At 32.1% G+C, this 27613-nt stretch overlaps 1 protein-coding gene across 1 annotated transcript; it reads left to right on the top strand.

The window, feature by feature from the left end:
- The first annotated feature begins 1258 nt into the window (after nt 1-1258).
- LOC123700835 (zwei Ig domain protein zig-8-like) lies at nt 1259-25293 on the top strand. Its single transcript, XM_045648178.1, has 7 exons — nt 1259-1362; nt 13460-13571; nt 13886-13965; nt 14127-14260; nt 15224-15426; nt 21188-21284; nt 25007-25293. Exons 1-7 carry the CDS (start codon nt 1262-1264, stop codon nt 25114-25116), a joined length of 837 nt encoding a protein of 278 aa, XP_045504134.1. The 5' UTR covers nt 1259-1261; the 3' UTR covers nt 25117-25293.
- Nucleotides 25294-27613: the final 2320 nt, after the last annotated feature.

The raw sequence follows: 27613 nt of genomic DNA, 5'->3' as shown, positions 1-27613 counted from the left end.
CTTGACACACTATTAAGTTTAATTATACGAGCTGACTATGTTTAATAACATAATATTATGTAATACCAAACATTATTCTCCATTTATTAATTTTCGTAAAATATTTTAATTCACTGGAAAGTTTTCTTCCATTTTTTAGTATCTGTAATTCATCAATATTAGTGTCGCTTTGACTGTCGTTTTTTTATTTCTAATGTCCCTCAATAATATACGATACCAGTCTGCAGTAGTAATCAAATATCGTTTTAACATCTACATTTTACAACAAACTTAACTTTCGCGAAGTCCTTGCGTGTCATCATCAACTGGATTTCAGATATTGTATTATTTGCTAATTATTATTTTGCTATATAAAAAAATGAGTATTTATTTAAATTTTTCTAATAGTAAATAATTATCTATTGTTCCAGAGAGCCTGCTAAGCGGGTAGGATGCGGCGGCATGCGGCGCGCCGTGCTGCTCATGGCGCTGCTGACGAGGGTGGTTGGTGGCCCTACACCACAACCTACAGGTATTTTTTTTAGCTATTGCATAGCTTCTATCGCGGGCCTTGAGCGCGGGGACCGAATCGAGAAGTTCCGTAACGAAAAAACCTCACGCTCCCCACTCCGACGGGCTCGGAGGTGTGGCTTGAAGGCATGTTATGCAATAGCTTCACCGCGGCAGTCCCCGAGTGCTACACGTCTTTTTTTATTGAATGGCAGCTAAATCATTGATAGAAGTTGAGAAGATGTAATATAATTTAAATTTTTTAATCTACAAAATTGATTAAAAAAATACATAATTTGTTTTAAATCATATTGAAAAACATCATGAAGGTTTATCGTATGCAAAAGCGCCTATGTAGCGGTTAAAATCGGAATTTTCTTTAAGGTTTCTGTCTGTTATAATAGTATCTAAGAATTGATTGACAAGGTAGGTACAATACAACTTTGATTTTAAAGTTTGCAGAGAAATTTATTAATGTTGTTTTTTTATCAAAATATGGTTTGGGATCTATATGAAGTTTGGTAGAGAGCTTGATTAAAATTTGTTGACATAAAAGTACACTTAATTATTAACCTTACAGAAGTGATAAATGTTAAAAATATGTTATGACGATTCAAAAATGCTTCAAGAAGAAGTCCCATTGAATAAATAAATGTTTAAGTTTGAGACCTATGTAATGATTAAAATAATTACCAACCATTTCTTTACAGAAGCACCAAGCACTGAAGCCTTGACAACGAAGAGCCCTTTAGTGACGGTATTCCGTAGACCGATGACTGCCAAACCTAAGGGTATGCGACGGAAAGGAGATTCGCCCATGCTGAACTACATCTTCGATTCGTATGCCACGAGTAATAAACATTTTCATGATAAGTGAGTATTTTATTATTGTTTTTAATACGCTTCAGCCGTGGGACGTCCACTGCTGGACAAAGGCCTTCCTCAAGGATTTCCAGTACGACCGGTCACCGGCGGCCTGCATCCAGCGGCTCCCTGCCACTCGGACCAGGTCGTCTGTCCATCTTGTGAGAGGTCGTCCCACGCTTATCAACAAACAAATATTTTTAACTACATGAACCTTTTGATATCTTTATCATACTTAAATTCGAATGTTGAAGACTGGGGAAAATATCCTCATTGGAATAGAGGAATAGAATAGGAGCAAGCAAAGTCATAACAGAATCTAAATGCCAAATTCGTTGGAGTTGGAAATAGCCTTTTTCAGTTTTGAGCATGCGTATTTAGACGGTTGCTTTTCTTATTTCTTTCACTTAAACGGAATTGTAACGTACGAAGTAACATATTTATGATTATACAATATTGATGTAAAAACGGCTATTTCTAGTTTCTACAACTCATATCCTATCCTTACTAACATTCTAAATACGAAAGTGTGTTATTTTGTTTGTTTTTTTATCGAGTTTTGTATCTCGATATACTTAAAAGGCTAGAGAGCGACAGTGATGGGCCACTTTTTACCGTAGGGAAATCTCTCATAGACGATGGAAAGCTAAAAAAATATATAAATTAAATTCATGTTAGGTACTCAATACTCATGTTAAAAGGCAACAATAAAACAACGAACAACTGAAGTTGTCGACAGAATTGTCATTGCGTCACTAAAACAAGCATTATAAAATTTATGACGCATTTGATGGCAGTGAGATTTGCGCAGTACGCTTTAAAGCAGTCGTTAAAATTCAATAAAACGGTAATAATGCCGGTTTATTTGTTTTTCCAATATCACTTAATCGTAATAATATATTGTGTTTTATTCTGATATGTTTTTCGTAGCTTAGGATTAGGCTGTAGGGATCGGACTGCTTAACTGATATCGAATAAAAGTTGCTGAATCTCAGAAAAGACTATCATCGGGATTGATAAATATCATTTTCTGTGGAATTAAGAGAGATTACCAGGAGAGGTTCAATAAAATTATATGTAAAGCAAACTAAATATTGATAAAAATATTGAATATTCGTTAAAAGTTAAAGGCTTCAATAAAGTAATGTAACACCACTTTTAATACATAGTTAAATACAGTGCATAATAAATTTTAAGCAATATAAAAAATTAAAACACGAGGCGGGATTCGAACCCGCGTCTTTTTGCATTACCGGGACAACGCCTATAGCCTCTTGGCCACTCGTGATCTCGCCTAAGCAATCGAATTTCTTCTACTCATTCGGTTTTATACCGCATATTTCAAATAAGTGAAGCTGTTTAATTTCTGTACATATAATACTACCGAAAAAACTAATCACCCCAAAAATTAAATAAACCCTGAACAAAAAAACAGAATTACCATATAAATATATTATCTCAATCGAAATATTGTTTCACAATTGACCTATTTAACAAATAGAGTGATCAGCTAAGGTTCGCGAAACTAATTTGAGCGATACGGAGCCACGTTATCTCATTTACCAGTTTAATGAAGAGCCTTTCAGTATGGTTCGTGGCTGGCTGTTACACCGATGTGTAACTGGGAATATTTGCAATTTTATAGTTGATAGATGACACCTTGATTGCGGTTTTGATGGAAGACACTGTTCAATGATGGAGTATGCAATTTTGACTTGATATTAATTGAAGCTTGAGATTGTTTTAAATTGCTCGTTGAATATTTATCAGTTGTTTAACGTCGTTACGAAAATAAAATATAAACAAAACTTGCTTAAAATCTTATACTTATCCAGTTTAAAATTCTAATAATTACTTGGCCATCACTTGGATTCTCTGAACGAACTAATTTAAAGCTGCGCGTGTCTAATGAGTTAAAATTATTTACTTAGTAATCTACATATTAATTTCAGGTGTTTTAAAAAACAACGTTACGCTACGGTGTAATACGAGGACAATTAATTCGTATCCATGTCACGTTTGTAAAGTTCCCTGTTTGAATAAAACAGAGCTCGTTTCAGTTTTTCGCTGAAAATATTTTGCATACGAATTTACGGGCTGTATTTTATATATTTCACAATTTACATTAAGCGGGATTGTTTACAAATCGGCGACACGTTTCCGTTGCAAATTGCTTATATTCAATCTTTGTTATTATTGTTTTATAGAGCAATTTGGTTTTTATTGGTCCATTCATTATTAACAAGATGTATAAATATTGCAAGGTGATTGCATGTGATGTGACAGCTTTTCCTAAATATAAACAACACTAGCTTACCACCAGCGGCTTCGCCCGCTTTGTCGAAAACCTAATAAATTATATTATACTAAAACCTTCCTCTTGAATTACTCTATCTATTAACCGCATCAAAATCCGTTGCGTATTTTTAAAGATTTAAGCATACAAAGGGACATAGGGACAGAGAAAGCGACTTTGTTTTATACTATGTAGTGATGATATTCTTATCAATCTTTATTGCTATAAAATACAGAAACAGTTATTAAAAAGTATCTTAATAGCTGAAGTCTGTGTCGGGACCTATTAATGTTTTCACACGTTATATTATAAGTGACTTACGTTTGTATTTCTGCTTATCCCGTGGGAAAATACGCAATTTCATCTTTATTATTAGAATGGCTCTGCCACCACGTGATCAAGGTGTGCCTTGGCTATTCGTGGAACAACAGCACATTCATTCTTTGTTAAATTTGTTAAAATAAACACTTAAAAAGCAAATAAAGGAATTTCTTCGAGTCAAAAAACCTCTAGGAAGTATGACATTCGAACTTATTTACCTTCATTTTCATATACATAGGATGATGATTGATAAATATATGAATTGCAAGTCATCAGTTAGTTGAAGAGTTAATATAGAAATATTAAAAACATGAAATCTTGAATGAATTCAACGTAACTCATTCACACACACACACACATTACTCATAAATTTAAAATTTTATATTTATTTAATAATCATATTTGTATAATATGCTTGCACATACCATTTATATATCTAACTAGCTCACTTTTCAAGTTTTTTGTTTTATAAAAGTTCAAATGACTTAGGGAGAAGCTGGTGCCTGTATATACAGGCTAGTTCTTCGAACTAAGCCTAAAACGGGTGCCACTTATACTTTTTAATTGTGAACAAAACTATATTGAATATGTCCATGTTTATGTCTATGAAAGAATAAGAAATAAACGATATTATTATTATTATTTATTATTGCAATATATTATGTAATAAATCCGAAAGTTTGTATGTTCGTTTGGTACTCCTTCACGCAAAAACTGCTCAATCGATTTTCATGAAATTTGACATCAACATAGATAGTAACTTGGACTGACTGACACACATAATAGTTTTTCTTCCGAAAATTCCACGGAAACGGGAATTATGCAGGATCCTTTGACTACGCGGGTGAAGCTTCGAGCAAAAAGCTAATATTATAAAGCTGAAGAGTTTTTTTGTTTGTTTAAACGAGCTAATCTCAGAAACTACTGATTCGATTTGAAAAATTCTTTCGGTCTTAGATAGCCATAGCCAGCCCGATAGGCTTATACATCATCACACTAAGACCAAGAGGAGCGGAGTCATGCGAGTGAAACCGCGAAGCGCACCAAAAGATCTTTTATCCCACGTAAAGCCCCGGGCTAAATACTGAAGGTATTATAAATCGATTAATTACCACCAATATTATGCATTGGATCATGCCTATCAATGACGTACAGCCAACGTAAGCAAGACGGTGAATACATTATGAGAATTACACGCAGTTAATTATTATATTGCTTTAACCTAATTGCAATTCGATGCGGATGATTATGTATGAAAGTATTGAAAGACTAGCTGAGCCACGCAACTTTGTCTGCGATCAAAAATAATACTTTGTTCCGCTTTCCAACATTTTGCACGCCTCATAAGCGAAGCGTTGAGGTGGGTACTACTGTCACTTCGCGCAAAACATCTGATTTTTCAAACTTAAAATGTCTTTATGTATCATACATTGCACTTGTAAGATAATACATACACACACATATTAAGAAAAAACACTATTTTTAACATTCATGATATTTTTGATGTAATTTTTGTTATTTAAACTAGTTAAAAAACAGTTTAAAAAAGTTCTGTCTTGGACGTCCGTGTGTCTGTATGTGCGGAGGATTTTCTTGTTAACACGATAGCGACCGAAATACTTTACTAATCGAGTCTTTTTTTTTCTCTTACGCTTGAGTATGCTCAGGAATAGAACCCTTTCATTTTTCAGGGTCTGATTCGATGTGGTTTAATTGTTATTAAATAAACAAAAAAAATATCGACCTTTTTTTTATATTTATAGTGTACTCAAAATTCACCATTATAAACTCGATTCTTTATACTATAAGCCAAGGTTTAAAAAAATAAGTTGGTAGTCAGTCCCTTAAACCGGCGCAGTTTCACATCTAGGTGGGGCCACAAGAAAAATAGCTCAATTATTACGGTACCGCTTTCTTTACTTTTCCAACTATTTTGAGACAGTACAAGAGCATTGGCACATGAGAACAAGTGTATCTACATACTTATATTATATACACCTTTATAAATAATCAATTTTATTGTAAAGGATGAGATTATGAGGCGTGCACTTTTGGATTTTCCAAATTATTTTTCATAGCTGCTCCGCTTTTATTGTTGTAGCGTAGAGTAAGATCCCAGGGCCGCCAGACCTCACCTATTTTCTGACGGATGAAATGTAGACGATTGGGTAGTGCGAGCATGTGCTGCCATCGTACGCCTACCCGCTAGCTCAGTCAATGGGCCAATTTCCAGATATCAGGTGATGAAGGTTCATAAAAACAGTACTTACTTTAAGTATTTTCTCATGGTTGATTTTCAATGTTTTAGAATATACAGTAACAAAATAAGATGGCAGTACTCCCAGCCACTTCCTGAGAACCATTTTGTTTAACAGACGCTTTAAAGCTCTCAAAATTATTAAAAAGTCATCGAGATAAGTGAAATTCCATCAACATGAGTCCCCGTAAAAGATAAGTACATAATAACTTTCTGTCTGGCGGCCTGGGATCTTGTACTATAATGCTTCCCATAGCCTTCCTTGACAAAAGGGTTAGGTAGATCAATTTTATAAATTTTCATTTCGCAACTGAAATCAACCAAGGCTTGGCTAGCTACACTTACAGCTTAAATTAGAATCACTGAGCTTTTGCAATTAGTGTAGACTAAGGAGTGTTTCGTAATAAAATTACTGCAGCTCTGGGATAGTAAAAGTATGAAGATTCTCCTGAGACGCAGTATGTTATTTTTTGCTTAGGAAATGTCTTGATTCCATTCAGTTATGTTTGTATTATTTTATATTTGCAGGATATTTAAAAAAAATGTAAATCGGATTAATTTATAAAAGATAAATCTATACAAACATTATAAAGCTGAAGAGTTTGTTTGTTTATTTGTTGGAACGCGCTAATCTTACGAACTACTGGTCCGATTAGAAAAATCCTTTCTTTGTTAGATAGCCCATTTATGGAGGCAGGCTATAGGCTATAATATATCATCACGCGAAGCCCAACAAGAGTAGAGCAATACGGGTAAAACCGCGCGGCACAGTGAAACTAGTCAAATATTTATCAAAATCCATACTAATATCACAGACTAATAATAATATACTACGTATACAACTAATATTATAAATGCGAAAGTAACTCTGTCTATCTGTCTGTCTGTTACTCAATCACGCCTTAACTACTGAACCAATTTGCATGAAATTTGGTATAGAGATATTTTGATACCCGAGAAAGGACATAGGATAGGTTTTATCCCGGAAATCCTACGGGAACGGTTTTTCTTTGAAAACGCGGGCGGAAAGCTAGTTTACTATAAATCGGGATTCCGTATATTTTACGTAGCAGTTGTTTCAGTATTAAATTTTGAATTATACCTATCGCTTCGTAGCTTTTTATCGTGGAGCTATTTCTCAAATCAGCTTAACTTTAATCCCATGTGCGAAGTTTTGATTCGATATAGGATTTTAATCATTTCAAAGGAAATATTGTTTCCAACCTTAAAAGCTGAACAGTTGCGTATTTAGTACAAATTCGTTTTTAAATAGTTCATAAAATAAATATGTGTAATTGTGTAGGTTAAAGAAGTTTGTTATTTTGGAGAAAACTCACATCATAATATGGTGTTTCGTTTTCTGTACGTATCATATTGTAATTGAGGTTAGTATTGTTGTGTTTTTTTCCTAAGTACATAATATTACTAGCGGTCCGCCCCGGCTTCGCCCGTGGTACATATTTTGCATAAAAAGTAGCCTATATTCTTTCTCAGGGTCTAAAGATTGTCTATGCCAAATTTCATCAAAATCGGTCCAGTAGTTTATAAGCCTTTTCATTACAATCAAACAAACAAAGTTTTCCTCTTTATAATATTAGTGTAGATAAATCCATGTCTTGAAATAATTTATTATAAGGGTCAAAAGATCTAATTTTTTAATATGAACACGTTGTACAGGTAAAACTAAATCATTTCCTATAGGTACTTATCCATTTTTTTCACACAAACACGCACATACATGTTCGTCTACACACGTATATGAGCTGTGGAATCATCTACTACCACATCCACATACTCGTTTTCCTACTCTTATATAAAAAAAAAAAATCAAAAAAATCGTTGAATAGCTTTTAAAATGGACATAAAAAGTATAACAATTGCAAGAGCACTTTACTGTTCTGACACTCGATGCACAAGCCTCGCAATTGACCGATTTTCATGTTAAACGGGTAATATTGCTATTGTTTGATCAATAAAACTTTTATATCGCATAGGAACGTTCAAAATAGATCATATTTTAGTTTTAAAGACATATCTTTAAAACTAAAATATGATCTATTTGTATAATAGTTTAAATATATACCTACTAATATTATAAAACTGAAGAGTTTGTTTGTTTGCTTGAACGCGTCAATCCCAAAAATAACGGGTCCGATTTGAAAATTTATTCTACAGTTAAGATTGGTTAAGATAGTCCATTTTATCGAGGAAGGCTATTGACTATATTATCATCACGCTACGACCAATAGGAACAGAGTAATGCGGGTAAAACTGCGAGGCCCTGCTAGTACCTAAATAAATATATAAAAAATAAAATTAGCGGTAAATTGGATTTTCTTTATTATTTATTAAAAAAAAATACAGTTCATTGGTCACAGTAACCTACTTACATACATTGTGCTACAAAGGGTCATAAATATTCATACAAAAGCGATTCTTTTTTAGGCCAAAATTAATCTAATCTGTATTTTATAAATCTACATTATCCACTTTCCTTTAAAGGGATTTGCTTTGAGTAGCGCATTTAAAATTTAAATATTTACAAAAGGCTTCTATATTCCAGACTACAGTTTACTAGCTCAGTTGTAACGCTCGTCATTTATAATCTCCTAGTACTTCGATAATAATTGTAGGGTATACTATCAGAATATAATATTTTCTTCTCATAAACTAGCGGTCCGCCCCGGCTTCGACCGTGGTACATATTTACGTTTTCTCTACATAAGAACTATCCTCGTACTTCAAGGAATATAATAAAAAAATAATTATCGAAATCGGTCCACCCGTTCACACGTGATGCCGTGACAACGCGAAACGGGTTTCATTTTTATACAGATTTTTATGTAGATAAAACAAAAAATATTGAAAATGTAAAAAAATGCTAGACGGCGGTATAAATTATTATATGCTGTGTTATTTTTTCATAAAATTTTAAAAGTAAGACTCAGAAGAAATACATAGTCTGCAATCTGCATATTGTAGTGTCGAGGATCAATAATAAGTACCTACGAAATGATACTTAGTATTTACTGCAACAATGAGTGTCCTGATTTTTTAACAGGTTTGGTAACGGGCTGCAAATAGAACTAAACTTATGTTTTATGTGTGTATCGATACAGAAATATATAAAAATGAATCCCTATATTTGCCTTGGTCACGGCATCACGCGTGAAATACTGGACCGATTTCGATAGTTCTTACTTTGATGTGTTCTTATGAAATAAATCCTCAAGAAATTTAAGTACCTAAATGCTAAAATTGTCGACTATTTTATCGTAACGTTTTACAATTTGCACGATGACAAGAAAACGTCTGTCGGATCAGCTATTATAGGTACATAATAATATATGAGAGTATGGAAATGGTATAAATAGCTATTTTGTAGAACAATATAATTCAATCCCATACTATACGAGATAGATCGACTTTGTCATGCACAAGGGTAAAATAACATTTTGTTTCACACGTCTTATAAAAGATAAATTATAAAAGATAAAGTGGAGAGGGAAAAATCCTGTGATAGCATAGGAAGTATAATTCAAAACAATGTTACAATTACAGATCCAAATGTTATCGTTAACGTTTTCAACAACCATTTTATTAACAAAAATCTAAACAAAACTTATAAAAAGTGTAATAACTTCAGCAATATACACTCAGTGAACTCTTCTATTTTTCTTATGCCCTGCACACCTATGGAAGTATCTAAAGCAATCACATCACTAAATAACACCAAAGCTGTTGGATATGACTCAATAACGACTGAAGTTCTAAAATTTTGTAAAGAGCAGGTGGCTAATGTTCTATCATACTTAATAAATCTCTCTTTCACACAAGGAATATTCCCTAGCAGCCTGAAGATATCAATAGTTAAACCACTGTTTAAAAAAGGAAAAAAGGAAGACGTTGCAAATTATAGACCTATAACATTAATCCCTGTCATGGCTAAAGTTTATGAAAAAATTATGCACCACAGAATAAGCGAGTTTCTAAAAAAATTTAACATCATTAAAACTGAACAATGTGGCTTTCAAAAAAATAAAACTACCACACTAGCTGCATTTTCTTTGGTGAAATCCATTGTGGAACAGGTGGATAAACATAATCGGGTAACTGCTGTATTTTTTGACATGACCCGGGCTTTCGATTTTGTAAATCATGACTTACTTCTCTACAAATGCAACCATTACGGTATACGAGGTCTCGCCTTAGAGTGGTTAGAAAGTTACTTACGAAATCGTAAACAAAGAGTTGAAATTTCTCATACCTCAGGTCACAACACAGAGATTTATAAGTCAGATTATAAATATAATGGGAATGGAGTACCGCAAGGGAGCATATTGGGACCTCTTTTGTTCCTATTATATATCAATGACCTACCTAATGTAATTGTGAATGAGTCTGTTTTATATGCTGATGACGTTTCGGTTATTATTTCGGAAAAGAATGGAGTTGACTTTGAATTTTCAATAAATCATACTATAATAAAGGTAATCCAATGGTTAGAGGATAATGGTTTAAACGTAAACCTAGCAAAAACAAACTACATCCAATTTTATAATAAAAACAAAAACAATATGACTCATCTTAATATACACTATGATGGTAAAACGATTCAAGAAGTTACTGAAACCAAATTTTTAGGCTTAGTTCTCGACCAAAGATGTAGTTGGAAGTCACAGGTTGAATGTGTTAGCACGCGTTTGAATAAATTCGTGTTTGCACTACGGCGTATCCGTAAGACTGTATCTGAAAAAGCTGCTATAGTGGCATATCACGGTTACGTAGCATCAATATTGCGATACGGAATACTTTTGTGGGGGAATTCCGTTAATATTAATAAAGTGTTTTTAGCCCAGAAAAAGTGTATAAGAGCCGTAGCGGGTGTCGGTCCTCTTGCAAGCTGTAAGCCAATTTTTCAGCGGCTGAAAATTCTTACACTTCCCGGTATGTACATTTTAGAAACCATAATTTTCGTCAAAAAGCATAATAATTTGTTCACAACCTTTAAAGATAGCTCCCTCTTCATTGCAAGAGACCCGACGCGTTTGCGCATGCCTTTGTGTGGAACTGCGCTCCTTAACAGGAATAGCTATGCAATGGCCATAAAAATCTTTAACCACCTTCCTAAGGAGCTAAGATCACTGCCACTTAGAAAACTGAAATGTCAACTCATAAGATTCCTCGCAGAGCGTTCCTTTTACACAATGGCAGATTACTTCCAATATAAATTTTGAATTGTGATTTTTTTTTTTTTGACTTTGTTAATAATAATTGTAGACTTTGAAATGTACCTAATGATAATGTAATAATTGAAATTTTGATTTAAAATTAAGTGACATAATTTGCATGCTGTTAATAACGGCTGAACATGCTGGAACTCAATTGTTACCTGACATCTATGTATACCATGTTCTTTGGCAAATAAATTAATTTGAATTTGAATTTGAATTCGATATAGGAACAGTGATGGAAGACTGTAAAAAAATATTTTAAAGATAATGATGATGCATTTTTATTGAACTGATAAACAATTATAGTTGTAGAAACCAAAGCCTGTGTTAGTTTAAATTTGAACACGCGTGCGTAGCAGCGGGCAACAGCTATTATAATAATAACGCATCAGCACACACGTCCCTCCAAATGCGTGTTATACTCGACGTCCCAGCGGATAAGCCCAGTAATCTAATAGCAAACAAATGCATGCATAATTGCATAGTGCATACAGTTACGTGCTGCTTTTACGTGCTCATAGTGTTTTGTGTCCAATGCCAAGCGTGTTATGAGCAGAGGGCCGAGACAAACGTCAAAACGCAAAGGAATACAATCCGCTATGGATAGTGGATACTAATGGACATTAGCGTATGATGTTTTGCTAGTACCTAGTAGTGTGACCGAGCTTATGTCAATAATAATTAGCGACAGCAGTTTCCATTTCTTAGCGTTATTCTATTCGTCTGTCATTTGTATCGGCCTGAACCTCAGTAATCTAATAACAAACAAATTCTAAATGCTACATGCATACAGTACGTGCTTTTACGTGCTCATAGTGTTTCGTGTCCAATGCCAAGCCTGTTATAATCTGGAGCGTAATTGTGGGCGTTTGTCGGATCAAATAGAATTGCTTCTTTGGTATGAGAAAAGATTGAGTTTAAAGGTATCAGAAGATGAGGAAGGTCGTGTTGGTTATATTACATCTAACTTTACTTTGAACGGATTTATTTTCGCTTGTGTTAGGTTCAAAAAATCAATCTTGAAAGATGCTAGTAATGGTCATGAATACCTAACGTATTTGAATTATCCTTTGCTTACTTACTTGTACTGTAAAGAAAATTCTAGCAAAATATTCGTTAATTTTGGATCGAACTTACCATCTTTGTAATAGTAAAATCTGGCTTACTTTCCTCTCAGTTAATGGGGCTCGTTAATATGGACGTCAAATTAATACGATATCCATACTTGATATTATAAATGCAAAAGTAACTCTGTCTGTCTGTCTGTTACTCAATCAGGCTTTAACTACTGAACCAATTTGCATGCAATTTGGTATAGAGATATTTTGATACCTGAGAAAGGACATAGGTTACTTTTTACCCCGGGACATAGGATAGGTTTTATTCCGGAAATCCCACGGGAACGGGAACTATGCGGGTTTTTCTTTAACTGCGCGGGCGATGCCGCGGGTGGAAAGCTAGTTCAGTTAAAAAGAAATATCGTTTTCTATCTGCAATTACGTAAAAGTATTTATTTCACCCTCCAAAATAGTTTCAGTGTTAATAATAAAGTTAAGTCAAATTCTTGTTTAAACCTTGAAATGTATTCGCAAAGCTCCGGCATTTTGTACTGAAATTTAAATTAATTTTAAAAGAATTCAATATTTATGGCCCATTAAAAACGATATGTTGGCGTAAATATACTGTGAATTTTTTCTTATAGCACGCGAAGTTTTAGCAAATTATTAATGACTTTTATTTAGTTACTTTGTGAAATAATAGTGTATAACATGTTTTAAGATTACGTGATAAATTAATTTAAGATTATTTTGTTATAAAATAATTAAATTTGATGTATAATAACAATGTAGAGTTAGGTATACGATATATATTTTTTTAAGAATATACAACTAGTGTTAGAACGGAAAAATGCTAAAAGGGTTCATTAATATAACACTGAATTAAAGTACTTATAAAAAAAATGAGAAACCTCTCTCCCAATCTTTTATTTTGTTATAGATTCAAAGCACCCTCGTTCGAAGGAGACCTAAACTCGGATACTATAATCAATGCAGACACAGGGTCCACCGTGGTGTTCGATTGCAAGGTGTCTTCTTTGAGAGATAAAACTGTAAGTTTTTGTTATTATTAATGGGCTATGAGTTATCATTAAGTTTTAAATGTATTATTGATAGTTAATAAAAAAATAAATTTGGAAAAATGTACCATATTATGTTCCTAAATATAATAGCAGAGTTTATTCAAGCCAAAAGAATCGACTGTATCAAATCAGAAATACTACGATTTTGTCCGAATTCGAACATTTTAAGGTCCTCATTCGACAAATTAGGTCGTAAAATGTTTATGGCTAAGCAAATAGGACACGCAGTACCATTTTATATTGCTTTCTTATTATTACTTTATTAATTTTCTTCTGTATTGTAGGTATCCTGGTTGAGGGTATCTGATGATGAAAATTTGGAGTTATTGACTCTAAATCTTGACACATACACCGCTGATGCAAGGTAAGTTAGTTGTCAACTAATTTTTTCACGTGCAAAGTGAAAAAAACAAAATAGATGACAATTTCTTCAAATAGGTCCTTCGAGACTAACAATACTAAAAACTTTAATTATTTTATATTATTTTTTTACGAACTTGGATCATAAAAAGTTTGTTCTTTTAGGTACAGAGTGGATTTAGCGGGTGAAAATTGGAAATTGTCGCTTTCATATGCAAAAACTCAGGATTCTGGCATTTATTGTTGCCACGTATCAACACATCCGCCTATGTTAAGGAGATTTAAACTAATAGTGCATGGTAAGTACAATATGGGGGTCTTCAAGCGTAGAATGAACAGGTACCTTCTAGGGAAGCGCGTTCCATCTTAGACCACATCTCAGCTTAACATCAGGCGAGATTGTGGTCAAGTGTTTCCCTATCGACAGTAAAAAAAGTAAAACAATTAATATGAAAATACTAACCATTTGTGTCACGCAAAGACATTTGTGTTTTTTTACCAATTCTCAATACTTTTGGCTACCTTTGTCAAACGATATTCATAACGTAGCAGTCTTGAACATAACGAAATATTTAAAATCTAATCAAATATATACAGACAATAAAAAGTATCAAATACAACACAGACATGTCACCCGTATCACAAATTGATTTATAGCATAGAGTGGATAAACCTAAATCAATATCAATTATAATAACTTTCGTATCAAATTAATGATCACCATTTATTGCTATATAAGCTAAAGTTAAATTAGACTACTAAAAACTCGGTAATAATTTAGCAGTCACAAAGCCGTGTGTATGAACACCTGAGTCTCTAGAGTGTTCTGTAATTTATAAAACCTTGAAATGTCTTGTTTCATTCGTGTTATTTAATAAAGTTTTCTGAATTTATGCATAATATTTTTATACTTTAAACCTTGTATTTGTATTGTTAGTTCTAGAATTGCTTGAGACGATCGTTCCAGTTTTATTTTACTTTCAGATTTGAATTGTGTTTGAATTGAACTTTTAATCGTGCAAATTTAAATAATATTCGAGTCAGTATTAAATTTTGATACCTAATTATTAAATATTTATTATTGATCATTGAATAATGTCTATCTTATGTTTTATTCGTTACTTTATACAGTCTATCGTTGTTATAAACCTTTCTAAATAAAATAAAAACTCTAATTATTATAATTAGAGTAGAACATACTTAATTATATGTAGGTAATTGTATAAAATATTATCAAGTATTTAGACAATATTTTCTTTCAGCTCCAGAAATAAGGATGAGTAAGGAAACGTTCCTAGAAACAGGGGAGACTCTGTCTCTCAAGTGCTCTGTGCTACATTTAAACCCTGGAGAAATTACTCCAGAATTATTTTGGTATAGAGGCAATAGCAGTACCCCCTTGGATGAGGTTCGGGGAGGAGTGCTGGTGGAAACAGATCAACTAACCCTGACCAGCCATTTACAGGTAATTTTTCTTCTTGTTAACAGCAGCAAAAGAATGAATCACTTGATGGAAGGTACTAGTGATCTTTAGCGTTGGCAACGTTAGGGACACTACGAACGTATTCCTGGTCTTTGTCAAATATTTATGTTTTTTTTCTTGGGAATGCTAATGCCATAGGAATTTGGAAATGTCTTGCTGGTTTGCCGTTTAACATAAATTCATAGACTTTGTTCTTGAAGGCTCAATGTTGTTGTCAGTTTGGAAACACTAAAGCTGGTTAGTTTTTCTAGATCAGAGTAGTTCTGGTTAAAAATAAAGTGAGACATGCATTGATATTAATCTTCCTAAATCCTACGGCAGATATGTTTCGTAATTACTTAAGACATCCATTAGTATAGATTTAGAAAGTTTAGATACAGCGTTTTAGTGAAGAGATGTGAAGTTTGGTAACTCATGTTCATTATTTAAATGCCAATCAGACATAAACTTTATGAGGCACTTGAGTTAAGTTACGTGCTCCCTTGTGGGATGTAGACATATTCTTTGGCCTATTTAACTAATCCATTTTATTCAGGGTCAAAATTGGATAATCAGTTTTCTATGACCTTCTATATGAGGGTTTTTTAATAGCCACTGCGATCAATACTGTTATTAAGCTTTTACTGAAGTAAGATAGCAATCAGTGTCCTCAATCTAAGATCTCTCAAGAGATCTCAAGATACACGTGTATAATATGACACTTTAGAATATAATATACCTACCGTGTACCTTGCACAATAATGTATGGATTAATATACAAATAAAAGACAAGTAAATGAGTATGATTATTGTAATGCCATTCCTTCCACAGTATCGAAAAACTAATATTCAAGTTATGTAGTTATTCCACTAGCTTTCCGCGCTTTGTGGTTTAGGAGTGAAGAACACACAGACAGTTTCTATCTCATTTCTAATATTATAAGGGATTCCATTTATTTATAGAAAACTGATTGATCAGATTATAATAATCCTAATTATATTAAAGCAGTACAATAAATCGTTTAATTCCTTCGCAAAATTAAACCAGATTTATCTTTCCATAATTAAGGGATAAGAAATTCACGAACGTCGAACGTGTTCGATGGTTGATTAAAAACGTATTTTATTAGACGTTACATAAAAGCCAATGGCCAATTTCCTCCGTCCATTGATTTTGATGTTCATGGCGGTTGTTACAGCTTTTGTACAGAATTAGGGCCAGATACATCGTTTTACTTTGTAACTTCGAACATGTGCTCCCGGCCTAATTTATGTTTTACTGCGAGTGATATGTAGTCGATTCTCTTTGTATACCGATTTTGTTGGAAATAAAAATTTCTGAACGTATTTTGAATGCGACTTTTTTGTATTGACGAGATGTGTATATCTAATACAGAAGAAAAACTTAATTTTAATAAACTATGTACGTTTAATCAAATACCACATAAAGCCATAATGCTGTTAAAATTTAGTAGCTTGGACCTCATCACAAAGTTTTATAGCTGCAATCTTAAGGTCAATTAACATCTACATGTGATCATTTAACATTAAGCACCATATAGATATGATTACTGAATCTATCTTGATTACTAATTTCATAAAAATATCATATGAAATGACGGACACATTTAAATTTTTATTAATTTTAATTTTTTTCCCGACTAGGTGATTGTTATCAGATAGATTGAGAATGTATAATTAGCCTCCACTTAAGATTACATTCCTGTTTCTTACGCTTTTACCTTATGTTTCAAAGAAGTCTTCTACTTCGATTAAGTTTAATCAAAATTATAGATACCACGTGTTCAGTTTCACATACGAATGTACTAAGGTAGGTTACTTACATAATTATAACTGCGTTCATTTATTTAATGATAACTTAAACAAAGGTAATTGCAGTGTAATTGGTGCAGATAATAATAGAGGTAGCTAGTCATGTATTATTGTTACAGGCTACGTATTTCTACTGTAAACTGAGGTATATGGAGTCCCTCTGCTAGCGTATTCGTAGACACATAGATAATTAATATTCATAGAAACTTTAGAATATTCACCAAAAATAAATTTTATTCGTTATTGATAATAGCGACATCTCTTTGGCTTTTATTTCAAAAGATGGTAAACTTATTTTCAAATTCATATAAAGACACAAAGGGTAGATATTACAAAAATTAAACAAGATTTAGTATAAAATTACTTACTTTCACGGAACCTTTAAGTATCGCTAATCCGACTCGCACTTAACCGATTTTTTAAATCTATCGAGAACAGACAGACGTTTTGTTTTATAGTACGTTACGTATGCTTTCATCATTATCTAACTTTATTAGTTTCTCTATTTCACACGATTTCTTAGCTTCGCCTTTATTTTTGTATATAAGTAACCGACTCTTTTAGATTCGATTTTGACCCACTTTACACATAAAATACAACAAAATCGTAATACTCTAACAATCTGGACGCACACTACTCCAACCTAGACGGGGTAATTTAAACCGCTCCCTCCTCTGTAATATATTTGTTCGGTTAAGTGGAGGCTTAACATTTCCTCCTATTTCTGGGGAAACCAGAGATGTTTTCCTTTTTGATGGTAAATAAAACTCGTAAAAGGTCATTGGAATCTTATCACTGAAGTATTAAATAATGGCCATAATACACTTCTTCCTGTAAGTATAGTATTTTTAAAGCCAAGTGTTTCATATAATGTTGAAATACTTTTGGAAAGATTCCAAATACATGATGGTTTATTGAGAAACCATAATTATTATAGTAGATATTGATGAAATAATATGAATTTACTTTTAAAATCGCTTGGATTTTTAGGATCTCCTTCATCCATTATTGCTATTACAAATTGAACCAGAAACAGCAATTTTGAGCCAATTACTTATTTGAATCTTAAGATAATAGAGATAGATTAGACACAAACTAATAGCTGTTTACGTAAAATTCCTGATATAATAATTGTTAAATAATATGGATAACTTAATTTTAAACAACATTGAAAGTACTTATCATCAAAGATAATAAACTTCTTGTTTTTCTTTAATTGAAATAAGTAGAAAGTGAAAAATTGTTTACTAATAATTGAATCGAAGGAAAATTATTTGAAACTTAAAAAAATAAAATTAATAGAATTCCAAAACAAATTTTAATTGCCTAATGAATGATCCTCTGACTCAACACAAACTTCTCAGACAGTCGATATCTGTAGTTCTGTATTTGGGCTCTAATTATAAGTTAAATTAAAACATTTAACTGATGTACAAATAAACACCGAATTCTTGGTATTATTATGAATTAAATGGGTTAAACAACTTTTGCCTTTGACGTAAATAAATAGAATGGAAAGCGAAAAACAAAGAGTGATGCGTAAAATTAACTTCAATAAATTAATTATATTGTTTGAAACATTTCAAAATGTTTGAAGTTATACGTTAGATAGTATTTGTTTTTATTCAACTTTATTTTGTAAATTTAAACGAGTATAAATGGGGCACCATTGAAATAAAATTTGACCTATTTTTATTGTGAGGACAACGTTTTAAAGAGCAAAACGTTTTCAGTCAATATTTAGATTTAATACCGAAATTAGGAATCAATAGTAGATTCAAATAAATACCTAAAAACCAAAAAAAATAACGCACTTTAATAATATGAATAACTAGATCTCCGCCCGCGGCTTCGCCCGCGTTTTTAAAGGAAAACCCGCATACTTGCCGTTCCCGTGGTATTTCTGGGATAAAACCTATCATATGTGTTAATCCAAGTTACTCTCTATATCTGTGCTAAATTTCATAGTAATCGGTTCAGTAGTATTTGTGTGAAAAATTAACAAACACACACACACACACACATCCTCACAAACTTTCGCTTTTAAATATAAGTAGGATTGTTAATCGTACTTTCATTGACCGGGGATCGATCGATAAGTGTACAAAGTTTGTATTAAATCTGTTCATACTGGTTCAAAATTAAGTCTTAAGGAGTCAGTTAGATACAAATATACAAACATAAGAAAACATATGCGTGTTAAAAATTGTTATTTAGCAGAACTTATTAAAATATACATGCATTAAAATTTAATACATTTAAAAGCAAGCGTTCAGTATTTTTCAAAACATTACCTAAGCGTTATTTCTGGCATAAAAGCGATATACAGTATTACAGTCGTGAAATTATTTTAAGCTAGGACTAAAAATATTAATGAATATAAAAATTCTAACATGTGCAGTAATGCTGTTATACCGCTGTGTCACATTTGTACCTTTTGCACCTGCACTCGTGTTTGAAATTAAAAAAGTTGGATGGAATAAATGTATAAAAATATATTATGCAGAAAGATTTTAGAGCGGTAATGTATTATGCATGTAACAGTTATTACGAAGAAGGGTTAGACTTCTTCTTTAGTCTTGTGGTAAGTTTTATAAGAAAATGAAGTAGAAATAAGTAAAGAGAAGATACTTCGTTTTTGTTGTAACGTTCATACTAGTTTAGAAGTTGGTTCTTGATTTGGTGAAAATAAGTTTTTGTCTTTTAGATTCATGCCAGGTACCTATCATGATTATTTAAAGGATAAATAAAGTAACTCATAATTAATATTAGAACTAGTTATTGAAAAGGGTATCAGTATTATAGTACGGTAGTACCTATGCCTCAATTATTATAGGAGTTACTTGTTTACTTGTAATAAATTAACAGCTGACATAATATTTGATAGTAACGTCTTTTAACTGGTGATATACAGGGTGTAATCGTGTGTGCACAGGCGATTATTCCGTAACTATAACAGAATATAAAAAAAAACCTTAAAATTGATATTGCAAGAACTGTAGGTACCTAATGAGTAAAATGACAACAATAACTTTTAAAAAATAAAACGAGAAATATCCAATCATATAATATTATATAGTTTTTTGATAACTGTTATAGTTACGGAATAATCACCTGCGCACACTTAACGATTACACCCGGTATAAACACAAATATGTAAAAGCTTCTTCGCTTCTTTAACAACTATTTTCAACAGGTTACAGCTAAAAACGGAATAAATAGTTTTCACTCTTATTCTAAATCGCGATTTCGTTTATGCATTCGCAGCGCATTTCCCTCCCGTTTATTTTATTCCACTCAGAATAAATACTAAGCGATCTTCGTAAACGAGCACTCACCGTCGTAATATCACTGCTATTGTGAAGATAATGCTGTAAAGCTTCTTTAAAATGTATAGAAAAAGTTAAAATGCGGTCAGAATTACGTAAGGCCCTTTTGCGTAAACATTTTTGGGAGTGGTTGTTATTTAAAACTAAACGTGTTGGAGAAATAAAGGGCTTTTTACCTTCTCAAGGTGTGGTTATCATCTCATTTAATTCTGAGATAGAAAGGATGATAATATAGAGAGGTCATGACGGATTTTTAACTTCCTAAATCGCAATTTGCCACTAACTAATTTTCGCGTCTATTATGACGATAATATTAGTTCATTAACATAGACAATATATTGGCCGATTATTTTAATTGTGGATGACACCGGGAATATAAAAGATGTTATCGGTTTCAATCTGTATTGTTGACGTTGCACTTCCATATTCTTCACTCGCAACTTCTTTTTCTTTTCCGATCACTAACGACATTGCCATATTGTCTTTCAAAGAGACACCTCATACAGATTTCCAGAACAATAAATTTCAATTCTTGACGATAGTAAGATTAATAAATATTACAATACAATATGAATTAACGAATATTATTGTTTTTCTCGCAGGTGGCTCGTCTAAAATTAGAAGATGCTGGAAACTACACGTGTGCTTTGGAATCACCAATACAAATGAAGACTGTCACCAGAGTGCATGTATTACAAGGTAATTTACTCAAACCTTACATCAAATACCTTAAATATTTGGCATAGTAATACCTATTTTCCTTTTCCTTTGTAAAATTCTTTTAATTATAAACCTGCTAATAGATTATCTTTAAATATCTCTTATAAATTTCCTCTTATATATATTTTGTATGTTTCACTGATCAATTTTGTAAGTGATCTTTCTGTGTCATCCCAAACCGTGTCATTTTTTGTTAATCGCTACTGGGAATCGAATCCAGTACCTTTAAGTTCTACGCTTAAGCGTACCACTGTACCTAGAAAGTGGTCATATAAATTCAACACTTAATCAAATATTGACTCATAATCGCATTTAAACATTCCTCCAGCAATAATTTAAGGAACCACTAATAGACCAAGCGTTGCCTTCCCACTAAACCAAGGTAACATTACCCGACTAACTTGTGAAGCTGTACTGTCTCACTTTACCCACTAACGGTAAACTTTCATAGATTATTACTGGCTGTGCTCTTAACTTTGCCAACTTTATCCGATAGGGTTATGTTACACATTTGTATGATTTCAACTTGTTAGACTTGCGCCGGGTGGTTTTTGCAAGCTGGAAACTATTATTGTTCTTGTAATGAGCCTAGTCTACATATGCTAACTTATGAGAGCTTGAATCTGTGGAATTAATTATCGAGAGTAAGAGTCAGGAGAGTATTATAATTTCTTTACCCATATTCGAAAAGTGAGTTTGTATTTGTGTGTGTGTCTGTATTTCGTTCACGTTGCTACCGAGCGATTTTATGATGTGATTTTTTGGCCTGGAGATAGTAGTCTAGAGACAGGCTATTTTTCGCCTGGGTGGAATATGTCACTGCTATGGGAGTTTCCTTTAAATATGCGGGTGAAGCCGCGGACCGCAAGCTTGAAGAAAATAGTTTTTGAAATACCTAGGAGTGATATGTATTAAAATTCAATAGAATTTTGCGACTGCTTCTAATAGAATTCTAAACGACTACGATTTTAAAATTAAATTCAGGTCTCGATTTACAATCGGCTAAACAGATTCAGTTATTGATGAATTCTCGAGGATTATAAAAAATAGTCTGTACCTATTAGACTCAGACTATATTTATGACTCTACAGTAAAGTTCGAAGTTCAACTACTTATTTGTAAAGTACTCAATGATGAGATGTTATAGTTTAAAAGTAAATATTTAACGGCCAATCTGTCGTATAAAACCGTGCAACCGTCCACCCATAATTTTAGAGTGAAAGTCAAATCCAAATTCTATATCCAATTCATTGCTTCTAAATTTTTTGATACACGTGTATGCCCACCTTTAACCGTTTTTTATATTTGCTGTATAATGTATATTCCACAGAATGTCTTCAATTTTTTTCATAATAGCCCTTTTAATATTATATGCATGTCGAATTCCACCCTAAAGTTGTTCCCATACACAAAGCACTACTAACTATTATTTTTGATTGCTGATGCGAATGATAGTTTAATTTTAATTATCGCAATGGATATCATTTGCCGGACTATAACGCTTAATTACATAGTTTTATGAGCTATAATAGCTTGGCGTATTGCCCGAAAATTGTATGTGTTTTGTTTAACCGAACGGTACTATAGTGATTATAGTTGTTATAATTATTATAAAATTTGGACAATGGGAGTAATGTTGGTAGTAACTATAATTGGCTCGGCGTAATTTTATGTCGATTGTAGATGTGTATTTTTTTTTTTTTTATTATATTGGAAATCTATTTTTGAAGTGAAAACTTCTTTAGCGGCGTTGGGTATAAAATCTTAAACTAGCGTCAGGACACGTGGCCTGATCGAAAAAGCGTAAGACGGATGTTTTTTTTTAGCCCTTATATTCCATGCGTAAGACGGATACCATTCCAAAATATCAAACATGCTGAACGTTAATAATCAAGTTTTCACTTCTGCCGGCACTCCCGGAGTGCAACCCGTCTTTTTTTCTTGCTACATTTATGAAGTATGGAAGGTATAGTATGAAAGGAAATTTAATCTTCACGTGGTTATTTTTTTTGAAATAAATAAATTGAAAATACTTAATTTTAAATTCGAATTCTATAATATTTATATGAAAACATATTCAAATGCGCTTTGATATGGGCTTTGATACTTAAATTTCTTAAAGTATAAAGCATTATTTTGTACTAGCTTTCCACCCGCGGCATCGCCCGCGCAGTCAAAGAAAAACCCGCATAGTTCCCGTTCCCGTGGGATTTCCGGGATAAAACCTATCCTATGTCCTTTCTCGGGTATCAAAATATCTCTATACCAAATTTCATGCAAATTGGTTCGGTAGTTAAGGCGTGATTGAGTAACAGACAGACAGACAGACAGAGTTACTTTCGCATTTATAATATTAGTATGGATAATATATCAAAATATTTCAAAGGAGCTTACTACGTATTAATGCACATAATACTTAGCTGCTGCCCGCGGATTTGCCCGCGACATTAATGGATATAGAGTTAGAAAATACTTTTGAGAATGAGATTTTTCACTATGATAAAAGTAAACTACCCTTTATACGAAAAAAAATGTGTAATAAAGTAGTAAATAAACTTCTCGTTTCTGCATTTCTTTAAATATCGATAATATAATTCATAACCAATAATTATGTACCTAATATTATGGCGATTCAAGTGCGTTTCTAGAAAAAGCTTATTTGATTAACTATAAGTGGGATAATCCTATCCTAGTAATCTTATAAATGCGAAAGCTTGTGAGGATGGATGTGTGTGTGTCATAGAAATATAAATAACAAGTGTGTGTGTATGTTTGTTACTCTTTCACGCAAATACTACTGAACCGATTACAATGAAATAGAGAATTGAGCACACATATAATATATGGTAACTTGAATTAACACGTCATACTAGGATAGGTTTTAAAAGCTAGTCGTTTATATTCAGAATAAAATTATTGCAAAAAAAAATCATTCAAAGTATTTCACCAAATATGGTTTAATCTAATTTATCTCACTGTCTTCATTTATCATATTTCCAACAATGCGTATGAATGCAAAAGATATGAAACTAAAATAATTTGTTGGTAACACAGTAGAAGTTTTGGGTTCCAACGATTAAACTTACGCTATAAGCTTACCCGCCTAATGTTACGGCTAAGTGAAGTTATGAAGTATAGTGTTTGGAAGGATAACTAGTAAAGTTGGGCACAATATATTTTTAAGGGAGAATTTTTTGAGAAAAGTATTTAAAATATTGAAAAAGAATAAACACTCATAAATAATCTACCGACATCTTTCAAGCCATAAGATACTACCTTATTATACTACGTATAAATCTATCAATGCACGACCTAAACTACTGGACCGATCAGACTGAAATTTGGCAAACAGATAGGTACTATTAGCAAAGCATCCGATTGGAAAGTATTTTGATAAATTCTACTTCCAAGAGGATAAAATGGGGGATGAAAATTTGTAACATAAAAAAATTGGCAGGCGAAGCTGCAGGCAATATCTAGCACATACATACATTTGTGTCGTAATTTTCATGTAGTCACGCAGAAATTAAAATTAAATACTTTTAAACAGACATAGAATTATAATTAGCTGTACTCATCCAAAACGAAACGAAGAATACTAAACCAATTTCTTTCATTCTCACAACACAACCTCAAAAAGCGCAAATATTAATCTCAGTTAGCCATAATGAAAAAAACTAATTAATTTAAATTTATCACAGGTTCAAGCCTGGCGGAGCTGCAGAGCGGAGTTAAAACAACAACGAGTTACATTAGCCTCTTGCTTGCGTCGCTTCTAATTATACTGGCTGGCTATAGTGACGTGAGGTGACCTAGTTTGTTCTAGAAAATTCTAGAAGCTAACGGAATTTCTATGGGAACAAGTATTGTAAACAATGCGTTTGGACGGTTTGCTTTTTTGTTTATGATGTATGAACGCATATTACAAATAAACTGTCTTACAACAAATCTTTAGACAGGGTTTAACTGCGCGGGTTCTCTTTAATCTGGTTTTTCGTATTTCACATAGACAACTATGATAGTGACAGATCCCTGGTTTAAAGTTAGACTGTGTTTAAATTGTTTTGTGGTAAGATAAAAGATTTTTACAAACGATGTCTAATTTATGTTTATATGAATATTATAAAAAAGTTATTTATTGTGGTATGTTTAAAAAAAAATAGATTATATATTATAATATGGCATTACGCATATTTTTTTTATTAAAAAAATTAATATGTTCATTCTTGTATACGAAAATTGTCGATATTATTGTTTTTTTTTTTTATGAAAATGTGTATTGTTTGTATTTCTTATTTAAATAAATTAAATTATTTTTATACAATAATTAATAACGTCAACAAACTGATTGAAATAATGTTTATCTGGTTCACTGAAACCTCTGGAAAAGAAAGTTTAAGAATATTCATATCAAAAATAATAATTAAAAATAAGGATTTTTATAAATTATGTGAATTTTATAAGGTGATTAATTTTGGTTTGAAAAATATTTGTTTTAGTTACTTTTAAAATGTGTATTTTATTTCAAATGTATTCTAGAATCAGAGCCATAATAATTAATATTGGTATTATAAAAGAGTTAAGATTTATAAGTAAAAAAATTGTGTTAATACTGTCTATGTAATTAAAAAGAAATATGTAATAATAATAATATGTGAATAGGTGATTAATTTGAACACCAAAATATAGATACTTATGTATATGCATAGTGGACATAATAATTTAAAGAATATAATATCAAGTAGTGCTACTGTTATAGATTGTATTTATATAAAAATGGTTAGATAAAAGTAATAGGTAAGTAGGTATATATTGTATGAAACGTATGATGAATATATTTTATATCAAACCACAAAAGAAATTACTTCATTAGTTGCATATTAAGACACTGGATGTAAATATTGCAATAATCTTTCGAATTGAAAATCATATTACTATCCGTTATTTCGACACTATTATAAAAATTATTTTTTAAATGCTATATATAATATAAGTCCTTATCCCATTGAGCCCCGAGCGGCCCATCAGTCCACGACACATTAGATTTTCTATTGTGTCTGCGATTCCGGGGCCTGAGTTATTATTAGGGTAATAAGGACTTTTTAAAGAATATTTTACAAAATCTAGATTGATTTGAATTGTTTGATTTAAAATCCCGTCCATTTGACGTGTATATGATATATTTTATAGTAAACTAGCGGTCCGCCCCGGCTTCGCCCGTGGTACATATTAACGTTTTCTCTACATAAGAACCATCCTCGTACTTCAAGGAATATAATAAAAAAAGAATTATCGAAATCGGTTCAGCCGTTCTCGAGTTATGGAATTACAACGAAAAGTGGCATTGATTTTTATATATTAGATAGTTTCTTAAATTTTTTTTATGTAATGTAATACCTACTTGTACTTGCACTACTAAAATCTTTACAAAGTTAAAAAATATATATTTTAAAATTCCACGATTAAAATTAAAAGGCTAATTTAAAAAGTTACATATCGTATAAACATATTAAAGCACTTATAAAATCGAAAAAATAATAATTCGGAAACCTCATATCAATAAAAAAAATCTTCCAAAATAAAGGTTAATTATATCATATCAATTAAATATTTTTTCCATGAATTAAGTAATGTTTTGTGAAAATAAAAATATTTGTAAACAACCTACCAGTTAAGCATATCAATGAGACTTAATTTCCATTCTTAGAAATGAAAAAAGAAAAGTTATACAGTAATCGATGTAATTTTAATTAAAATTAATGAGCCAGGTAAAATACACATTTCAATCAAGCCGGAATCCTATTAAGAAATAAAGAGAGTAAATGCTGAATAGAATTGATTTTCCTGAGTATAACGATAAGACATACATAATTTTGAAATGAAAAGTGAATTGTGTCCAAATCCACTTGTCAATTGTGTGTAAATTGTGTATCTATAGTATCTATTCATATAATTTGTGATTATCTATTGTGTGTGTTGTTTGATAGCTTATCCTAACCTTTCACTTTCTTTGGACAACCAGCGACTTTACTCTAATGCCCGTTTTCACCAACAACCCGTAAAATTTAAGTGTCACCTAAGTCAATTTAGGGGATACCTAACGTAAAATTTGCTTTCACCGACAGATAAGTGTCACCTAAATCGTTAGGTTTGGTAGTGATTTGAAGGGTCCCTTAAACTAAGGAACCCTTACTTAGGAGACTGTTTAGGGGTTATTGGTGAAATCGGGCATAAGTATACTATAGTCTTTATACTTAACAAATTTTATCTCGTTTATCCAAGAATAACAATAATTAGGTAGGTCCCAC

This window comes from Colias croceus, chromosome 20 (assembly GCF_905220415.1).
Source record: "Colias croceus chromosome 20, ilColCroc2.1".
NCBI classification, from domain to species: Eukaryota; Metazoa; Arthropoda; class Insecta; order Lepidoptera; family Pieridae; genus Colias; species Colias croceus.
This window is presented reverse-complemented; position numbering and strand designations above follow the sequence as displayed.

Excerpts from the sequence above, each read along its gene's own strand:
- LOC123700835 (XM_045648178.1), top strand. The coding sequence starts at position 1,262 with ATGACTGCCAAACCTAAGGGTATGCGACGGAAAGGAGATTCGCCCATG. Across the intron at positions 13,572-13,885 it reads CTTCTTTGAGAGATAAAACT|GTATCCTGGTTGAGGGTATC; the intron begins GTAAGTTTTTGT and ends TCTGTATTGTAG. Across the intron at positions 13,966-14,126 it reads ACATACACCGCTGATGCAAG|GTACAGAGTGGATTTAGCGG; the intron begins GTAAGTTAGTTG and ends TTGTTCTTTTAG.